The 21,186-nt window shown below is 40.6% G+C and overlaps 2 protein-coding genes across 5 annotated transcripts; both read left to right on the top strand.

Moving 5' to 3' along the window:
* The first annotated feature begins 666 nt into the window (after positions 1-666).
* LOC128519809 (protein shisa-7) lies at positions 667-11,000 on the top strand. Its single transcript, XM_053493690.1, has 5 exons — positions 667-2,418; positions 2,526-2,677; positions 3,217-3,282; positions 4,043-4,231; positions 6,486-11,000. Exons 1-5 carry the CDS (start codon positions 1,577-1,579, stop codon positions 7,415-7,417), a joined length of 2,181 nt encoding a protein of 726 aa, XP_053349665.1. The 5' UTR covers positions 667-1,576; the 3' UTR covers positions 7,418-11,000.
* Positions 11,001-11,580: 580 nt separating this feature from the next.
* On the top strand, positions 11,581-20,053 carry si:dkeyp-69b9.6 (zinc finger protein 865). 4 transcript variants are annotated; one of them, XR_008357886.1, is made up of 4 exons: positions 11,581-11,886; positions 13,106-13,319; positions 13,667-13,803; positions 16,131-16,262. XR_008357886.1 is itself a non-coding variant. In XM_053493862.1 (4 exons), the coding sequence occupies exons 3-4, from the start codon at positions 13,940-13,942 to the stop codon at positions 18,503-18,505; spliced, it is 4,446 nt and encodes a 1,481-aa protein (XP_053349837.1). In that variant the 5' UTR covers positions 11,581-11,886; positions 13,106-13,319; positions 13,667-13,939; the 3' UTR covers positions 18,506-20,053. The 4 variants fall into 4 exon arrangements, 3 of the variants coding, with proteins under 3 accessions (XP_053349837.1, XP_053349838.1, XP_053349839.1); XM_053493862.1 differs by having other exon boundaries at positions 13,667-16,010; positions 16,131-20,053; XM_053493863.1 differs by lacking the exon at positions 13,667-13,803 and having other exon boundaries at positions 16,131-20,053.
* The last annotated feature ends 1,133 nt before the right edge of the window (positions 20,054-21,186 follow it).

Genomic DNA, 21,186 nt, shown 5'->3' with positions numbered 1-21,186 from the left:
TGCTTGAAAGGCTTTCACAAAGCATGCATTGCCATTTTTTTCCTGCTCATGAATCTAGCAAGGTACAAATGCATCTGTTGCCTTGCTGGGTAAATCTGTATGTTAGTCGTTAATATACCCAGTGCTCTGTTTCTATTGTACTTACAATTTTATTTGGCTATGGTTGTGCAATTAAAATATGGCCATGATCCACAGCTTTGCATTAAAGCCTCTATATCTGTCTGTCTGTCAATGTCTCTCTGTCTAGGATGTGTCTGTAATGACATTTTTTTTTTTTTTTTTTTGTATTTCAGAATCTCTTCACACATCCCTGAGAAAACAGCACTGCTGATGAGGATCATCAGTTTCCAAAGTCAACCAGTCGGAATTCGAAACGTTTGAAGATTCAGATCTCAGTGTTGCTTTTACTGTTTACATGCGGCAAATGTTCATAAAGGTTCCTTTTGCTCGCTGCAGACGTGGCGCCACAAATCTGCTGTTGCAACCAAACCAAGTGCTGCTTTCAACTACAGTGACATTCTTCAGATAGTCAAAGAATCAACATCTGAAAGACATCTTCGTTTTTCCGTTTTCTTTTTAAATAAGTACAATAAGTATTTACTCCCTTTTTTTTTTTTACAATTTTAATTTCACATCACAACTAAATAAGGAACTAAGCTATAGATGATCTCTTAGAGATATAGAAAGTTCTATGTTTTATTTCATCCACACATTTGCACTCTTTCACATGCTTAGTAGACGCACCATTTTTTGAACAAGCAGGTAAAAAAAATGTATGCTGCTCTGCTCTAAGCAGAAAAGCATTGGTTAGATGTCCAGCGAGGAAAGCCTTTGAAGGGCTGTGCAGTCAAAATGATTCCCCACCACATTGACCTTAACCATTCCAAAGATTTCACCACCATAAGTAGTCCTCTAAAGACGTAAACCTATCATAGTGTTAGTTTGTTAATATTATCTCAACAATATAGTTGGTTCTTAAACTGTTTTAAATGATTAAAAGAAAATTGCATTCAGGGAGTATTACGGGTCAGGGAAATTCCTAATGACTTAAGTGCCACTGTTGAACATAAAGAGTGCCCAAATTGTATAAAAGTCCTACAGAAGACAAAAAAAGACAGTGCATTAGTTTACATTTTATGGTGTTTACAGTTGTCCTTTGCTTCTGAGCAAAATCATCTTAATAAGTGCCAAAACAAGGAGAATATATTATGTACTAAGTTGTTCTGAATGAACTTACATAAATACATTTCTTAATTCAAAAGCCTTTTAACTAACTCTACCTGACCAGTGCTTGTTTAATAAGGGAAGCCATTTTATTCATAAGAGACGTAAAGACACTTTGGGATATTTTAAAGCATTTTTGAAGATAAGGTGAGAAGTGAGTGTCTCTCAGCTTACTTTGCCTCAAGGGAGAACCATTAGGCCAGTTACTCAGGCTTCCTTTGTTCTGCTGAGGATCTGAGTTTCCCTGGAGTCTGAGACCACATTATTATCACTGCCCACCCTATTTTCTCCCGAAACACACACAGTGCCCTTTTTTACAGACGTTTAAACAAATCTTTTATGTCGGAAGCCCATGACTTACATTTCTACATGCGCTGTTAGGGACTGTGGTTTTAAAGGAGGATTCTGCACTGAACAGAGGGTTGAGTCAGCAAGAGAAAATAGTCGTGTTAGTCACATAAAAATGACGGCCACCTTAGGAGCCCGAACGTGTGTCATCCTACTCTTCCTGTTAATCGCCGCGCCACTTTACACGTCCTCAGCCAGTGTGTCTGCTCCCTCCAAAACCAGAAATTTTCCGATCAGACCCACCAGCACCCCAACAGTCAGCCCTAGGCCCAGTAGCTGGGGGTTCCTAGTACTGCAGTCCAGAGGTGGAGGAAATGGGAGAGGAAATGGGCGAGGGAAAGGGTCAACGGGATGGCCAGAGACACCACCCAGACCCCAGGCTCAAGTCATGCTTTCTAAAAATGCCACAGCTGATGCCCTGGGACCTCCACTCGGAGCAGCACAGGTGGCCCCACCTCCACGAAGACTGGTGGAAGTGGATGTGTGCCGGGGTTACTATGATGTCATGGGCCAGTATGACCTTACCTTCAACTGCTCCAAGGATGACTTTATCTACTGCTGCGGCACATGCCACTACCGCTTCTGCTGTCCAGATCGTTCCCGCCGGCTCGACCAGAACATTTGCCATAACTACATCTCACCAGTATGGGCCAACACAGCCCCACCAGGAACGAAACCACCCCATCACCTTACTGACCCTGACCTCAGGCACATTGAACAGAGCAACAATACCATATATGTCATCGGTGGAGTAATCTCATTCACTGTTGCTGTGGCTGTGGCCATCAAGGTGGCATTTAACAAGGCCTCTCGGCAGGCACGCAACAGGGAGCTCAATATGCCCAGGTAAGCTATATTTAATTTAATGAATCAAGGATCAAGTGATCATACCAACATATCTGTAATCTTATATGAATTTCTCTCTTCCTTTGATCTTCCGTTTATGTTGTTAGAGCTCTGGTGGACATGCTGCGGCATCAGTCTAGCCCAGTCCAACAGGGAGAAAGAAACAATAGTGTTGCCCTGGGCAGTGGAGGTGGAGAGGGAACTCTTGGACGTCCTCCTAAAAACCTGTACCCCACCTTGCAGAGCAAAGACAACCGATGTGAGACAATTGTCCATATTATATTTTCATTTTCCTTTTTAAAGTTAGCTTTTAGATCTCCTTCTAGATGATACAGTAATTTAATGAGATGTTTTATTACTTATGTGTTAGTTTATATATTATACTGTATTTTTAGATAGTTTTGGGTCCCATGAATCCTAAGCTCTTCATGCACATGATCTTCTTTATTGCTATGATTTGGCAAGAGTTTCTCAGTGCAGCAGACAGTTTTTACAAGCAATCATTTACAGGGAACAGATGCTCATGGCATCAGTCATCTCAGCAGCAGTATTTCACCCGGGGTGTTCACAATGAGGGGGCACTCCCAAAACAGATGAAGCTGTGCCAACTGTTCTAATTATTATGCTGTGTGCTTTTAGGTTTTGGTAACTTACAGGAATGGGTTCGAAGTAAAACTTTAACTAAGATTTTGCGAATTCCAAAAATACACAAATAACCAATGTTCTTTCATTTATTCTAGTAAACCAGCATTTCCCAATGCGCTCGTCACTCACATGTCATGGTTTACTCTGTTTTAGTGGGAAATCTGCAGCACAACTTTATCCATACCTCAGGTTCTAGCCCCAAGCACACTGCCACCATTGGTAAGTCAATTTATGTCTGTATTCCTATAGAGTGTTTGCAGTTACACTGTATGACTGGATGTTGCCATTCCTCACCACTGATGGTCCAGCTATTTCTAGCTGCAAGGATTCATTGTTGAAACTATCACAGGATTGACGAAAGAATCCTTAGCCTTGCTGCAATTTTATTATTGATCTAAATGAATACATGTGATAAAATAAACCTGATTTCTGTCTGCTAGACAATAGTGGAAAAGTGATCAACTCCAACTTTGGATTTGCATTTATTTACAATATAAGAACAGGTCAGATATTTTTTATGTTCAAATGACTAAAATATAAAAAGAAACTCATAAAATCACATATAAAATAGAGTTATATCAACCTCAGTACCTCCTATTGGATATACAGTACTGAACAGGCAGGAATAATAATTTGCACCTGGCTTTATGGTCTGGGTTCGACTCAGCAGGGGTTCTCTACAAGTTAATGTGTTTCCTTTGTCCCTCTGCTGACACATCAGTATGCATTGCACTCCTCATGCATTTATGGTTTAATAGACAAAAAGCTAGTGATGAGATTGAATGAATAAAAAAGGTGGCAGAAGTGGATCCAGGCCAAGTGGTGATCTTAACTGCCTAGACTCTGCCTGTAGTTCATTAGTTCTCGTGTAAGTGGAGAAAATAATACAACGAAAACCTGTAGTTTTATAAGCAAATATGTGATCATATTTTTGCATGTTTTGCTATTTGAACTAAAGTGTGTATGCTGCTGTTCACAGAGCGTGCACCACGTATGAACAATGTGCAGATGACCGCCGGTGGAACACTGAAGCCAAATAAGCATACTAATGCCATGAAGCCTCAGCCCTCGTTTCACCACTCACTTCATAACCTGGCACAGCTCCCACCCTCGTATGAAGCTGCCATGAAGCCTGAGCTCAACAGATACTCTTCCCTTAAACGGCTCGGTGAGTCTAATAGAACATCCTCACTAAAGGCAGGACATGCAACAGTTCTCAGAAGCTTACTGCCATCATTTGACACTGTTGGGTTTGTGACACTTCTTGTTCGATTGGAAGAATAATTAAAACAGCTGTTTTATTGTGCGGTGGGACCATTAAGCGTAGGACAACTGGACATAGTTCTACAACACTTTGCTTAAAAATATATACACACATAACTTCATCCAATTCAGTATGAGATCATGGTCATTTTAACGAGACCAGCTTAGAGCATGAAAGCATTTTTAGCCTGAAGTGTATCTGGGGATTAAGCTGCAGCCTGATGGTTGTGGCAAGATAGGCAGGAAAACGAATGGACAACAGAATCAATACAAGATACAATGAAAAAAACAAACAAACAAAAACTTCAAGAGATACAGTTTAGGTTTCTATACCTTTTTTGATGTATATGTGTATAGTATAGGTATGGGAATAATAATTGTATGAGACAGATTTTCCTGTGGGCAGCACAATGACACAGCAGGCAACATTGCCACCTGACAGCTCCAAGGTCGATCCTGAGCTCTGGTTACTGCATTTCCAGATTTTTACAGGTTCTATGGTTTCCTCCTACCTCCCAAAAAACATACCAGACTTTAAACTTCCTGTGCTAAATTGCTGCAAGGGTAAACTTTGTGTGTACACGGTTCTCTGTCATGGACTTTAAATGACATATTTCTGTTTCACGCCCAGTGTTCCATGGTAACACTGATCAGAATCAAAACTAAAATAAATATATAAATCAAAATATAGTGCATCTTAAAAAAACATTTATACAGTAAAAAAGTACATTTTCTGTGGAATGTTAATGTAAAAAACCAGAACTCTCATATTAATTACATGTAAAGTAAAATATTTTAAGTCTTTTTGGTTTTCATGGTGATTACAACTTACAGCTCAAAAAATAAATGTTACAGCTCATCTCAAAATGTAAGCATATTTTTAAAGATTAAAAATTAGCTGGTCTGTATTGTTGGGTCAGGTATCTCTAATCTTCTTCTTTACCATAGTCCAGAGATTTTTTTATGGGTTTCAGGTCAGGTGAGTTGGCTTGCCAATCAAGCACAGTAATATCATGGTCAGCAAACCAGATAGTCAGAAGTTTGCATCTGTGGGCAGGTACTAAGTCCTGCTGAAAGAGGAAATCAGCCTCCCATAGAGCTTGTCAGCAGACAGAAGCATGAAGTGCTCTAAAATCCCCTGGTCACAGACTGCACTGACTTTGGTCTTGAAAAAACAGCAGATGAAATAACACCCCAGTATATCACAAAATGTGAAAACTTGGGACTTCAAGCAACTTGGATTTTGTGCCTCTTCACTCTTCCTCCAGACTCTGAGACTTCCCTTTTGGGATTTCCAAATGAAATGCAAAATTCACTGAAATCTGAAAAGAGGACTTTTGACCACCGATCAATTCAAGTCCGTTTCCTTTGTTCCTTAGGCCAGGTAAGATGCTTCTGATGTTGTCTCTGTTTCAGGACTTGAAGGACTGAAGACGTCTATGTGTGGTGGCTCTTGATGCATAGACTTCAGCCTCATTCAACTGCACATAAAGCTCTCCTAAAGTTCTTCTGTTCCTAATCATTTGTTCTTGACAAGTTTTTAAGACTACAGTCAGCCCTGTTCTTTGTGCACCTTCTCCTAAAAACAAAATAAAGGCATGAAAATTTCACTTGAGGTGTATTGAACCTAGACTATACTGTATGAGACTTTCAGGGATATCCATCTCAGGGAGTTTTCCTTGCCACTGTCGCCCTCATCCTCGGCTTACTCCTCATGGACAGTCTTATCATTTTAATTCATACACATTCACATTTCATTGTGTAAAGCTGCTTTGCGACAATGTCAATTGTTAAAAGCGCTATACAAATAAAATTGATTAAAAATGTAAAAAATTTTAACTACATCACGAAAATAACATTACGTTTTCATGATATTCTAATTTTCCAAGATGCACTGTACATCTGTCTTCAATTTTCATGGAGGGGTTGGTGGTTTTGTCTGAAGAGGTACCAGTAGTGTATACCAGGCATGATTTATATCACCAGCTATATGATGCCAAAAGTCTGATATTTCATAGAGATTATATTTTATACTGTTGCCTTTAGATACCATACATTGTTGCTTTATCTATTAATTATAAGTTACAAATATGCTAAAATATGTGTTACATTATTGGCCACATTTATTTAAAAACATCTGTTTTTCTTCCCAACCACAGAAAAAGGAGGTCTGGAGGAATATTCAGGTTACTGCACCACTAAACGGAGACCCAACAATGTCCCTCCGTCCTTCCACTCATCGCAGCACCACTTGCCTTGGGGTGGTGACTATACACTGGGTGGACGAGGCACACTACCCACACATGCTGCTCGTCCCCGCATACCTCACCCTCAATCTGCTCCCAGCCATACTCCTAACCCCTATCCTTTGGAGCCTAAAGAAACCAAGCCCAACCAGAACTACGACACCCTCTCCAAACCTCCTCGCCGTGTCAAATCAACAGATCAGCTCCTTGCCCTTGCGGATGGCAGCACCTTATCACGGGTCCCCAAGAACCAGCAGCACCAGTACTACAAAGCCATGAATGCTACAACAGGCAAAAACTCCAATAACCAGAATACCCTGCGCAAGTCTAAGGAAAGGCTGCTGATGTCCCCTGATCATCTAGAGGAGGAAGTGGGCATGGGTGGAGTCGATTATGGAGGTGGCGGGGGTGGTATGGGCATGGGAATGGGCGACTACACAGTTGGAGGGGGCATGGTGCCCACTCTACCCCGCATGAGCCACCAGAAGGCTCAATCACAGCAGAATGTCTGTGCCACTCCCTCTCTTGATCGCCATCACATGATCAAGATGAACTCACACCCAACCTCGGGCCGCGAGCAAGAGCGCAACACAGGAGCCATGCCGAGTCACATGGGAGGCAGCGGAAGTGGAGGTGTGGGATGGAGCGAAATGCAAGGAACAGGGGTTGTCATGGGCACAGGAACACTAGCAGGTCATAGCGCCAGGAGGCTAGCTTTTGCTGCAAAAAGGCAAAATACCATTGAGCAACTACATTTCATTCCTGGTGGAGGAGGAAGCAGTGGAAGCGGGGTGGCTGCAAACCAGGGTGTTCGGACGGGGAGCAAAAATGAAGTGACTGTGTGAAGGGGATGGAGGGGATTGAGAGAGAGTTAAGGGAAATTGAAAGATATGGGGGGTGAGTTTGAGGGTGCTATGAGTGGGATGGTAATGGAGGGATTAAAGAAGAAAGAGTAAGTGAGTGGGCAGACAAGGGAGTGAAAAGTGTAAAGGAGAGTGTAAAAGTAGTGGGAGGATGGTATAGGTAAGAGAATGGCTGAAGAAAAGAATATAGAGATGGAGAGCGGATGAAGGATAAAAAGTAGAGAGAGAATGAGGACATGAAAGAAAGTATAACAGATGAAGAAGTAGAGGGAACCACAAGGGAAACAGAAGCTGTAAATACAGAGAGAACACAATGTCTTGTAGACAAGTGTAAAACTTTTTGTTGTTTTATTCTCTTTGTAAAATTTCAGCCATAATTACAGTATAGTAATTTTCTTATAAGTTCGATAATAGCCACCTTAGAAAACATTGTCAGAAACGAATATTGTACATGAAGAGCCTGGGTAACCAGGTGAAGAAAGATAAATTCATGTCACTGTGTCATGCTTTTTTATTTTACTGGATATTACATGACATTTAATGCCACTATAGAGCCATATGTTCAAGTAATGTCCAATGGAACATTCATCTTATCAAAAAAGAAACAGAAAGGAAGGAACAAAACTTAAGGAAACATTGCACGCCAACAATTTGCTCACATCTGAAGATTACTTTAAAACAGAAATAAGTTACTCCAGCTGTTCGGTTGTGCTGCTACAGATTGTAAACTGAAATGAGTATTAAAACAAACACATCGGGATACTGATAACCTGTCAATGTACAAAAGGAGCTCAACAAAAATGCTGGAAATCAGAGCTACTGTCACAAAACAAGAGAATACATGGTGATGACATGGCTTGTCACAGAAACAAGTTGATCCAAAAATGATTGCTATGATTAAAAAACAAAAAATGACACAGAGTAAGGGAAACTAAACTGCATCAGCTTTAGGAAAGCCCCATGATTATTATTGCCTTTTTTCATATACACCTTACACTGCATCACAAGTTCTGAAAGACTTGCTTGTGGATTTTCTAGATAAAGACTGCTTTATTGGAGCACGTTTTTCATAATGTTCACAGAAATCAACATATGTGTGGAATAAGATAAACCAATAATCATCATTTTGTCCTTTCAACCTAAAAATTTCAATGTAGGTGGTGGGTAATTTATCTTCAAAAGCCATTCTGATTGGGCAACACAGCTCAGACCAGAGGGAGAAAAAAAGAGAAATGTATCTGACAATCATCGACTTTCACCAACTGAACTAAGCTCATTACTGATCAATGGCACTTTGTTTGGATTCTAAGCCAACGGTTTTCTTCGATGTCCAAGTGCAGGGACTTGACAATGACTTTTCTGCCTTGGCTGAAGGACAGTGGCAACGAATTTGCAAGAAAACTAGTTCTGTAAGGATGGGGACACATTTGTGTCATTATAAGCTCTATGTATGCTGTATGTATTGTTGAAAGGTTTTTATTTATATGGATGCCTCAAACTGTTCAATGTGGCTTATATGAGGAAAACAGGAGAAGAGTCCAGATGTTCACAGTTTTATATATATATAGAGAGAGAAGTTTGTTAAGGATTATTTATGTTCATTAGGCAGCACAGCACAGTAAATGTTGGCAAGGTTTAGCCAACATGAGAATTTAGCTCAGGTGTGCACAGACACTTCAATGAGCTTACTAACAAACCTGCTGGGTTGCTGTTGAAATCTCCCTAAAGCCATGTGTCTGCGCTGTTAAAGTGACGACTGAACACGGGGAGAGTCCAAGTCATCTCACACCGCTGATCAGCTTTCATCCAGAAATGGACAGAGCGTCACACCCAATATCATAATCAATAATGCTTATCAATATTAAGGGCTATACTACATGTGTGTCAGTGGTAGACTGCCTAGGCACAGTTTATTAATTGTTATTTAAAAAGTGGTGAGAATACTGACGACAGTAAATATTAATGTATATAGACTGAGATAAAAAAATCCTGTGAAGCAAAAGAAAGCAGTGAGGTAAAGATGACCTCAGTCTAGCCTACAGGACAGGCTATGGTGTAAAACCATTTTAGTTCTCATTCATTTCTAAAAGTCCACAGCAAGTATTGGTAAACATTTTAGTATTAGGTAGCTAGTTATTTTAAATGTATTTCTCCCAGTACAAGTAGTTCAGAGTAAATTGCCTAGTAATTTTTGAGGCAGAAAAGTGAAAGAAGTTCTTCATGTGGTGGCAGTAGACTACATTCACTTATTTCTGACAGAAATTAAAATGGATCTTGATGCGTTACAAACAAAACTTAGAGACAATCTTCCTACAGACTCTCTTATACATACGTGTTTGTTATTGTCATTAATATGACAGTTAATATTATGGTTATTGGTGATATTTATTCTTGCTGTTTATTCTCTATTATCTTAACATTATGATGGTGATATTTTCTTCTGTGGTTTTAGTGTTAACTTGTTTTTAGGTATCTATATTTCTCATTAAATTATTTTGCATTCTAAGTACAAAATACAAGCACAAAAACAGGCACTCATTCTTTACAGATTCTCAGTGCATCCTGATGAGTGCATTGAAACATTCCTTGGCGTGATGTCATAGTGTGACCATCATACAGAAGCTTGCCAGTGTCATTGTGGCAATGACATCCCACTGGGTTGATATGATGTCATAGTGTGTATGTAAATGAAAAATAGATTGATTTGAATTCAGTTTCAGCTGTTTGAATGTTTATTTCAGGGAATATTAGAATAGCTAAATTGATTTAGCATCTCTTTTTTTTTTTGTCTTTAAAAAGGTCTGTAGCAACGTCTGTTCGGTTTTGTACCCACAAGCCATAACTGTAAGTTTTTATGAGATGTTTAAACTTAAAACTGCAAAGATAACCATCAGTTGTGCTGACGTAGGCCTTCGGCAATATTATCAAAGTAATTTAAAAAATAGGCTACAAATATAATGCCGACACACGTTAGAAAAAAGGGGGGAAAAAAGAAGAATCTCCAGGTAGATTTTTTTTTGTCTTCGGGATCCTTATAGGTAATATTTTATATGGTGTTTAAGTAATGTTGTTGGTCTTTCGGCTGCTCTCATCGAGGGGTCACCACAGCAGACCATCCAATCTGCACAACAACTTGGCACAGGTTTTATGCTAGATGCCCTTTCTGACGAACCCCTCCCATTTTATTTGGGTTGGTTTTTAAGTAATTAAGCTTTGTTTACAAGTTGTGAACATTTACGTACCCTAGAGCACATGGTTTATTCAGATGTGCACTAAACAACTAAACATATACATATATATATATATATATATATATATATATATATTTCCCTGAATTGAATAATTGGGAGGAAAAGAAAATGTTCTCCTAAACTGAATAGCTTTAAATGTACCTTTGTAACGAAATGTAACAAAAAGCAACAGAATAGAGGTTTGGTCAAAAGTGAAATATTTTACCCAGATCACACTATTGTTTTACTCAGCACTTTGTTTTCTATATCCCTCTTCGATAAGGCAAATATGATTGTTTACCTTTGTAAAATAAAGTCAACTGATGAAAACTGTCTTTGAGATTACTGTCTTAGAAAACAACATGACATTTTTTGGGTGTTTGTGTGCCACTGGATTCTTTGTCCACCTGGACAGAACCGCTGCCAAGAAACTCAGGCAGCCATTTTGATGCGGACATGGGCTTTTACTTTAAGCTGTCACACCGTAATAAAATGGCCACTGCCTTTTCACATACCACGGTGTCACAAAAAATATATCCTGTTATGATATAAAATTATATACTGTATTATTATTTTAAAATATAATTTTTAAGAATCCTCCCCAAACCCTCCATTCTTATCTTACATCAGCGCAATAAACATTAGTAATACAGCTTGCTAGCGCGCTACATGAACAGCAAAGCGAGGTCAGCTCCACAATTACTCACATATTTTATTTAAAAAACACTGAAATAACGTTTTACAGTATTATTACTACGTTATTACGTAAAAAAATAGCTTTAGAATAAAACACAACCCGCAGAATAACTATAAGCAAATTGCGCACTCGCATTAACCGGAAACGTTCTTAAAAAAACCGGAAACGCCTGATGGAAATGCGCTCACACGTCATTCGTTCCTTAAAAAAAAAAAAAAAAAACGGTCCTAAAATATTTTAGCCGACAAAAATGAAAACATGCATCGCCTAAAACCAGAAAGCAGGCTTGGTGTCGTTTAAAATAGAAAGATTTTTTTACGCTAATCATGTATGTTTAGCAGAGGGACAAAGAGCTTGTGTGCGAGATAGAACGCTAGGTTGCGGTGAACATAAGGTCCTAGCTATCTGGCTAACGACTGGAAAACAGCACGCAGAACAAGGGGGCATATGAGCAAGAGGGGCAGGGTGGGAGAGTGTAGCAGGCCCCGTTCATCTCTTTCCCAATCTAAAAGATGGATGCATAGGTAAAAAAACGGCCTGTTTTATTGTCTTCGGTAACGATGCGTTTGCTGTCGACGTGTGTGTGATCCGTGCTTGCAGATGTTTGCTTGCGCATCATGGACAGACTGATGACATAGCAAGCTAGGCGAATGTGTTGCTGTTAGCCAGATGTTTTGCATGCTAACGACGTGTTAACTACGGAGACAGTTTTCCTTAGTGTTGCGCATCCGGAATTTCTAACAAGGTGTATCATGCATGTGAGCGTTCGGTTTGTCGATTTCCCCGTTTCGTGAGGTTCCCGTTGCGTCTCCAAACGTTGCGTGTTTTCCCCTTTTGTGTGACATACAGAGGTATCAGCAGATGGAATAATTACTTGAAATTCACACCTCTCCCCGCTCGCGCGGCTCCTCAGCATCATTTTTTGCACAATGCGAGCAGCTCGCGATGCGTAAAGAAACGCATTCATATATTATAAGTGTATATAACTTATGTGCAAAAATGTATTTGCCTTTTTGCGTGAGTCTTCATTGCATTGCGAGATTAAGCTCGTATGCAAGCGTTAAGCAAATGGTAAACATATAAATGATATTTATATATACAGTAGGTGCTAGACTGTGATGCGGTTGATGCATTAGGTCAAATAAATCAGCCACATTTTTAAATTAAATATAAAGAGCAGATTTAGGGCAATATATTTTACCTTAAAAAAAAAAAAAAAACTATGCGAGGCAAGATGAACCCAAACAGTAATCAAAGGTGCAAAGCATGCATTTCGGGTTAGCAGTGCGTTTGTGTTACACCCCCACCCCAACCCCCCCCCCCCCCTTAAAAAATGCTCTTTTTTTTTTTTTTTTTTTGACAATGCATGCTTTAAAAAAATGGGACAGACAACAACTTCATACAGTATAACATACTGTATGGACCAAGCTTTAAAAAAACACTCATGCATTATATTACAAATGTTGTTTGCATTGTACATATTTAATATAAAATAAACATTATGATTGTTTTACACATGCTCAAAAATATCTTTACAATTCTATTCACATATTCATAAGTTAGTTGCTTGTCAAAACTCCACTCACAAGTCTAGTATACGGTATATTTTCTGCCCTATCATACCAAGTCCAGTGATAAATCAACCCTTACGGTAGTTAAATGCTTTTTAAACTGCACAGAGCAGCGGGAAACTAAGGGTTTTCTCACGTTTACGTTTATATTTGCTCTTTCTCTGTCTCACAGTGAGAAAAGGAGCGGTGTGGAGAAACGTCCCATGCATCTGAGAGTAATTTCTTCAACAATGGAAAAGATGCCTGGCATATTTGCTGAAACACGGAAAAGGAATTGCATATCACTTGGGCTTGAACGGATTAAACATTAGCAGGCGTTGACTGTTATGAACTAACACATGGCACTTGGAGAAATCTGTCCATATCTAGGATGATCATGAACTCAAGTATGTAACCAAGAAAAAGTCTTATCTAGTCATCTTGGTTTTGTTTCATAACAAAAGCATCACTAAGCACTTTCAAAAATGTGAAAATAAAGTGTCACCATTTGTGATTTACACATCTTCTCACTTACATTACATTAAAGATCAAATCCATTTACATTAATGACGGACTGACCGTTGTTGCAATTCGAGGAAAACAGTACTGACAAGGATACTGATGAAAGAAAAGAACCGAAAAGAAAGACAACTTCTTAACCACAGACAATGACTCAAGTTATCATCAAGCACTAAAACCACAGAACTGTTAAAGACTCAAAAATCAAATCCAGCCTTTGAATTGTGTGTTGCAGAACTTTGGAATATCACTATCCATACCGAAAATCCATTCTACGCTGCAGCATCTGCTTGGCACAACTGGCTTTAAAGTGGGAACAGTTGGTGATTGTCCGCTAACTGCAGATCAGTTCAAAGCAGACCATACACAAGGGTGAGTTGAAACAGGTTAGAGAATCAACAGTGATTTTCATTGTAACACCTCGTCTGGCAATTTTAGTGTGATTGTTGTTACTGCTCCTAGAGCAGACGGTGTTGCCATTGCACACCCATGTTTCAGTAACTGGGAAATGTTCCAGTTTGGAAAATACAATGTGGACATCATAGAGATGCTGAGTGGACACCAAGCCCATCAGTTCAAAGGTCTTGGATTAGAGCGACAACTACAACACCAGCAGCAAGTGCAGCTTCACCAGCACCAGTTGCAACAGCAACAACAGCAACAAGTAGAAACCTCTGGTGCTATTTTGTCTGGACTTGGCTTAGGCCCATTGCAAGGATCTAGAAGCAGTGCGTTTTCTGATTCTGCATCAATTTTTGCAAAAATGAGTGCACCCCCTCCTCCTCTACAGCAGCAGTCACTGTCTTCGTCATCACAAAGTTCAAGAAAGTCAAGCAAAATGTCTGCGAGCAGTAGCAGTGGAGGAAGTCACGTGAGTGGGTATCCTCAGTTTTTGCGTTCATTTCATCCAGCTGAGGCAGCCCTTGCACAAGAACAGCTACATCCAGGAGTTGGGCGATTTGACCATTTTGCAGGCAGTAGTGGAAGTGGAGGAAGTGCAGGAGGAATTGGAGGACTAGTATCATCTGTTCCACCTCCACCTCCCCCATTACATCCTGGCCTCACTGTTCCCCAAGCATCCCCTGGACCATCCTCCTCTTCCCCATCTCCTTCAAGTTCTAGCTCTAATAACCCTTCTAGCACTAGTGCAGTAACTTCCCTTGGTCACCAGTTGACAGGAGCTCAGTCTGATGCACGGAGCTTGCATCAACAGTTTAGTTGCATGCTAGCTGCTAATCAGTATTTTCTGTCAGGAGTACCAGCCAATTCCAGCCTAGAGCAATTTTTGGTGCAGCAAGGAAGCCACAACCATCTAGGTCTTGAATCAAGTTCAGGTCTTGCTCCACCCCCTGCTCTCCACTCCTCACACACGCATAGCCATTCAACCACCTTGCCCCAGCCACAGCAGCCACCACCACAACAACAACAGTTGCCCACTCACGCTTTGTCACATCCCCATCCACATCACCCTCTTCATTCCTCATCTCAACCTTCCTCATTAAGCAGTTTTGACTTTCAAGGAATCCCTGTCCTCTCCTCAAACCAGCTGGCATCTCTGATGCAACAGGAAACTGGTTTACCCCTTCCTCTGCCCTTACATTTGTCCCTCTCCAAGGATGAAGGGAAAGTAGACAGTGCATTAGGGGGAAGTGGAGGGGGCAGGAGAAAGAAAGCAATGGCTGGGTATTTGCCTCAGCGGAAGACTGACGGCAGCAGTAACACTAGCAGCAGCAGCAATAGTCATGGCTCTGCAAATCATAACTCCAGCAATAGTGGCTCTTCGGGGGGTCTTAGCCAAGATCCTACACCTGGCCCCCTCCACCAAGGCCGTGTTGGTATGTCAGGACTTGGTAGAGATCCCCCTTCCCACCTAACCCCCCCATCTTCCTCTTCAGTCGTGTCATCATCCTCTTCCTCCGCTCCCACTTCTACATCCGCATCCGTTCTAGTGACAAACAGTTCTAAACCTGACAATCATAGTTCCATGCACCCACGCTCATCTCATCCTGAACCTGAACCGCTTTATCATTGTGGAGAGTGTGGAAAAACTTTTACTCACCTGTCCAGTCTGCGCAGGCACTTACGCAGTCATGAGTTGACCACTGCAGGCACAGCAGGCACAAGAAGTAATGTCATAAATCCTGTTTTGCATCCTGCTGATCCAAGTATTCCTCACTCAACCCAGGATAGTTCAGCATCATCCTTATGCCAAAGTCCTGACAAGACGTTCCATTGCTCAGATTGTGGAAAAGGATTTAAAAAAAAGGGACACCTGCTTCAGCATGGTGTCATCCACTCTGGTGCACGGCCATTTGCCTGCAGTACTTGTAGCCGTGCTTTTAATCGGCGTGAGTCCCTCACCCGTCACGAAAAGATACACGAAGAGAAGCCTTTTCGTTGTCCAGCTTGTGGCCGGTGTTTCCGTGAGAGTACCTCTTTGTTGAACCATGCAGCCTCAGGCACTTGTGGCAAATCAGGCAGAGGACCAAGACCGAAGAGTGATAGTAGCAACTCTATAGTTGGTGGCAAGAACAGTAAGACAGGGGCTTCCAGTGATGGAATGGTAACTAGTGCAGTGGGTGAGTCACATATTTATCTTACAGGATAGTATGTGTGTGCGCCAAATAAAGTTGTGCTGTATGATGTGCTAAGGGGATATTTGTATATGCAGCATTCATACTGTTTGATTTGTCATGCAGGGTCTTACCGGAGTGATGGTTACAATAACTTCAAAGACCAGCGCTCTCAAGGCAACCTTTATGCTGGAACATCCTCATGTGGTGGAGGCATAGCGGGGCCAGCACTAAGAAAAGCACCTTTAGCTCCTACTCTGCACCCACACCCACAAAGCCAAAACCAGCAGCTTCACCAACAGCACCCACATTTACCCCTCTCTGCTCTGCTGGAGGACTCTGAAGACGATGTTACCAGTTCTGTCAATAATGCTATTTCTGCCATCACTGCTGCAGCGGCAAATTGCATGACTGGTGATCTTAATAATAGCAGTCGAGGAGACGATAGAAGAGATATAATTGGTGGGCTACTCGGAGGTCTTGGTCTAGGCCCTCTTGGATCACCCGGTGGTCCGTCTTCAACATCCGGAATGGAGAAATCATTTCGAGGTGGCGATAACCAGGATGCCCTGGCACTTCACCAACAATCAATCCAACAGACAGCAGGTGGAAAGCCCAAACGTCCTCGGAAGCCTCGTAAAAAGAAGGAACCTGGGGCAGCTGGTGCAGATCCTCCCAAAAGACGTCAGTCCTCCCAGAGAACACCAGGGGGTCTAGGGGATGTCAGACCGTATTTGTGCAGCATCTGTGGCCGGGGATTTGCGAGAAGAGAAACTCTACGAAGACATGACAGAATCCACACAGGGGAAAAGCCTCATCACTGCACAGTATGTGGCAAATACTTCAGAGAAGCTTTTCACCTTAGTAAGCATCATACAGTGCATTCTGGAGAGAAGAACTATAAATGTCTTCTTTGTGGTAAGGATTTTGGATATGCCCAGAGCCTTAAGCGACATGGAAAGCTACACCAGAAAGGAGAAATTGAGGAAGTACCTACAACACCTGGAGGAGACAACCTTAATAATTACCCAGCTCCTGGTGGAAGCATGATTCAAGGTGGTCAAGGTAATTCTTCATTCTATCCATACCCACAGGATGTTAAACCCCAAGGTTCAAATCCCCATCCTCCTCCCAGACTTTACACATGTGCTATATGTTGGAAGTCTTTCCGTCATCACTTCCATCTTACTGCACATCATCAAACAGTGCACGAAGGAGGAGGTGACAAGCTGTTTTCTTGTGAAGTGTGTGGGAAGGCCTTTGCATATTCTAACAGCCTAACAAGACACAGGCTGTCTCAGCATGGCTTAACCCGGACCGGTCAAGGAACACCACAAGGGAGCGTTAATGTTACTGGAGAAGACAGCAGTGTTGGTGGCTCAGTATCTGAAAGTGAAGCTGCCACCAACGCTTTGCTCCAGCTTGCACCCACCGGTGGAAACCACGGAGAAGAGGATTCTCACAGTGGTGTTCTTCATAGTCACCAGCATGCGCCGCCACAACCACAAGCTGGGTACTCACCTCTTTTCTATGATGCCAGTACATCTCTCCCTTCCTCTTCTAATGCCACACCATACTCCCAGCCTTTGCCTTCAAGCTCCTCTCTACAATCCCATCAGCACACAGGAGTAAAAGGTGAACCCTTGTACCAAGCTGGCCAAAGACATACACTCAACCCAAACTTACCCATCCACCCCCTTGTTCTGCCTCCACCTGAGCAGCATCAGCACCATTCTCTAAGCCAGCAGCATCCAGCTAATGTCCAGCCACACCACCACCACAGCTTTCACAGCGAAGAAGAACTACGACGTCGCAAGAAAAAAAAAAAAAGACGGAACGGGAGAGAGAAGATAGGCTACGAATGGGGTCAGACCACAAAACTGGACGGGGTACAGATGGAGCTCTCAGCTGGGGAAAGGAAGAGAAATGAGAATAGAAAGCTTCAGAAAAGATTAAGAAAAACATTTCGTAGAAGACAACGTAAATTTAGAAAAAAAATGGCTATGCTTTTGCGGATTAGGAGAGGAAGCGGGGGAAGCAGAGTTGTGTATGAACTGAGCCCTTCAGGAGGACTGGAACTATATAGACTACTCTCTTTTCAAGTTCCTCTTAAACGATTCCCTTGTCCCTTCTGTTTTCTCACAACATTTTCACGACGAGCAGCACTTATGGTTCACATAGCAGCTAGACATTGCCCAAGAGTCAGTTACCCTTCGGGTCGATTAAGATGCGCAGTTTGTGGAAAACAATCTCGCAAGTTACTTTCAGCCCTCATTCATAGAAGCTCTCACTTATCAAATAGAGCATTTTCCTGTAAACGCTGTCCTTCTCGTTTCTGGAACGCAGCACTTCTCACGAGACACAAAAGAACTTGTCGGGGAAAACTGACAGAACTGACACGGGGGAGTGCTCTTTGTTTAAAATTAACAGCAGGAAAAATGTTCAAAAGAGGAGACAGTAAAAGGAATATTTCAACCCTGCAAATACAGTACAGTCACTGAGTGTGCTTTACTTTAATGTTAATGTTAATGACTTCAGTATGTAGTAGCAAGAAGGACATTGTGTTTTGCATGACAAAAATAGAGACTAAGGCTTGGTATCTGACCGTCAGAAGGTCGGTTGATTGCTCTTAGTTTATTCTTTTCGATTTAACCATCATGAGTTCCTCACGTAAACCGAACTTCCAAACTGAACTGCTACAAGCAAAATTGCAAACTCTTTGCAGATGTCTTTTATAAAGATACCAAGATAACAAATCCCACCTCGGTCTGCAAAATGGTCTTATACAGTTTTGTGTGTTGAACAACATCTTGGATCCTTCACTGACATTAGGTGAATTTATAGTCATGTTACTAATACAGTATTTCCCTTAACGGTAATACTCACTGTAAGTCAGCAGTTGCTCTGTAGAATTATTCTGTCGCTGGTATGTATAATGTGTAGTTCACTTAGAACAAGTGTGGGGATTTGATCTTTTGTAACAATGCATTAGTAGAATAAGAAGAAAAGAAAGAACGTATTAGGAAGATCAGTGTTTTGTTCCAATCTGTGCATGTTAAGCACTGGTCTTAATGTGTTGGATGAATGTTGATTATGGGATGGTTTCATATTAAGTACGATTGGAAATGTTTAAAAAAAAAAAGAAGCTAAAGCGGAATGTTTCAAACTGTCCCAGAATAAGCACTACTTTTACCTCCATCTTCATGCTAGTGACACAGTGAGATGATCAGAAGGGTTGTGTCCAACTTTGGAAATGAAACTAGCACGAAGAAGGAAGGATTAGCACTTAAATTGAAAAGGCCTCCGAAATAATATATAATGATAAAACAAACAAACAAAAAACAAACAAACATATGCAGCCCTGTTCATTGAGAGCTACTTTGATGCATAGTTTATTTCCTTAACCAACCAAAAAACAACAAGCAAGTATTCCAGGGCATCCAGATTAATGAAAAATGTGAGCTATGCCAGTGTTTAGCAGTAATTTAGGGCGGAAAAGAGGTTCTGCAGGAGTAGCTCTCGAGGAACAGGTTTGAAGACACCTTAATAACATTGTGATTTAGTATCAAAATTTCAGTAAAATGAGGCAAAAGAGCCTGTTTAATTTGAAATTCCACCTATTGGCATGGAGTTTTTATACATAGAGTCTATGGTAGAATTAGGAAGGAACAAGTGTACTGTAATGTAAATTGTGTCAATATTTTATTATTGTTATGATTTTTTTTTAAAAACAAACAAAGGTGAAATATGTTTTTTTATCATAGGTACACTGCAGGTAGTTTGGAATGATAGTGGAAGTTATCACGTTCATATTTTACTTAATGTATTATGTGTCGGACATAGTCTGCCCACTTGCCAACTATGAAAGCATCCCTTATACTTTTCTCTTAATTTCTTATGTAGTGAGGCCATACTACCCATAGCTCATGTTTTTTTTGTTTTTTTGAGAATAATAAGTAAATCAACAAGTATGTTTTTATCACTTTATTTACCTATAATAAGCTGGTTGTTGATGATACCCAAGCATTTAATAAAATTTTAAAATCTTATATATCATTATTCATTCTGTTGTTTACTGCATTTCATTTTATTAATGTCGAATAAAATACAAATTTTCCAATATACATTTTTTTTTTACGATTGTCCACCCATATGTTCAGGTTTTGTCCCAGGTTTATGAATTATTTATTACAGAAAAGAGTATGATTTACCTTTAGTAGAGATCATTTTTTTTAATACAGTTGCTCTCAACTCTGTTTCTTGAAGTCCCCTCATTTAACACACACAACAAAATTCAGAAAGGGCTGTCACTTGGCTGATTAGTTAAATCTGGTATACTTGGAGCTGAGGAAGCAGTTAAATGTTCTGGTTACTTGTACAGATCTGACCATGTGGGCAACATTTTACATTTTATTGTGTATGTTTATGTCAATGCTTTTGTTTCTACTGATGAATAAGCTTTATGTCCTGCTTTATGCTTTGCAATCTTGAGCTTTATGGTATTATTATTATCATTATTATTATTACGAGGTTCGTATCTCCGCTTCATTCTTAATTCAGATAAAACGTACAACAAGAAGCTTTTTTTTCCCTTCTTTAACCAGAGACAATGATTTAATGCATACCTGTAACAGTTAGCAATGTTTGTCTCAGTTTACTATCTTGTAACACAGCAGACATGCCCTGATCATTATTTGTTATTTGAAGCTGCACATCTCTACTTGGACCACAGGATGGCAGAATAAGGGTTTCTCATTTTGATGTTAAATTCCAAGAAAACATGTTTGCATGGTGTGCTTACATTAGAGGAAATTTAGTCTGAAGGCCTGCACAGCAGTCATTTGTGCAGCAATTACTTATTTTATTTTAGTTTTTATTGTAAGTAGCATGTAAGTATGTAGTTCTTAAGGAGTGCATGTGGGTTTAATTTAAACAGGGTTATGTCTACAACAGATTGACTATCAACTGAATAGTACCACTGACAGTGGGTGTTGTTTTATCAGATTGTGACTTCAATATGTGGTTTGTTTGATAAAATCGTTTACAAGCATAAGTATGTGTAGCCGTGACACACACCGAATAAGTATGCACATTCTACACACATACCAACATTAGGTCTAAACTGTGTAGTCTCACGCGGCTGTGGCGAGCGAGGTTACGGGGGCGGGATTGATTTCACGGC

This window comes from Clarias gariepinus, chromosome 4 (assembly GCF_024256425.1).
Source record: "Clarias gariepinus isolate MV-2021 ecotype Netherlands chromosome 4, CGAR_prim_01v2, whole genome shotgun sequence".
In the NCBI taxonomy this organism is placed as follows: Eukaryota; Metazoa; Chordata; class Actinopteri; order Siluriformes; family Clariidae; genus Clarias; species Clarias gariepinus.
This window is presented reverse-complemented; position numbering and strand designations above follow the sequence as displayed.

Coding starts and splice junctions, on each gene's coding strand:
- si:dkeyp-69b9.6 (XM_053493862.1), top strand. CDS start 13,940: ATGTTCCAGTTTGGAAAATACAATGTGGACATCATAGAGATGCTGAGT. Junction 16,011..16,130: donor AATGGTAACTAGTGCAGTGG/GTGAGTCACATA, acceptor TTTGTCATGCAG/GGTCTTACCGGAGTGATGGT.
- LOC128519809 (XM_053493690.1), top strand. CDS start 1,577: ATGACTTACATTTCTACATGCGCTGTTAGGGACTGTGGTTTTAAAGGA. Junction 2,419..2,525: donor AGGGAGCTCAATATGCCCAG/GTAAGCTATATT, acceptor TTATGTTGTTAG/AGCTCTGGTGGACATGCTGC. Junction 2,678..3,216: donor GCAGAGCAAAGACAACCGAT/GTGAGACAATTG, acceptor ACTCTGTTTTAG/TGGGAAATCTGCAGCACAAC.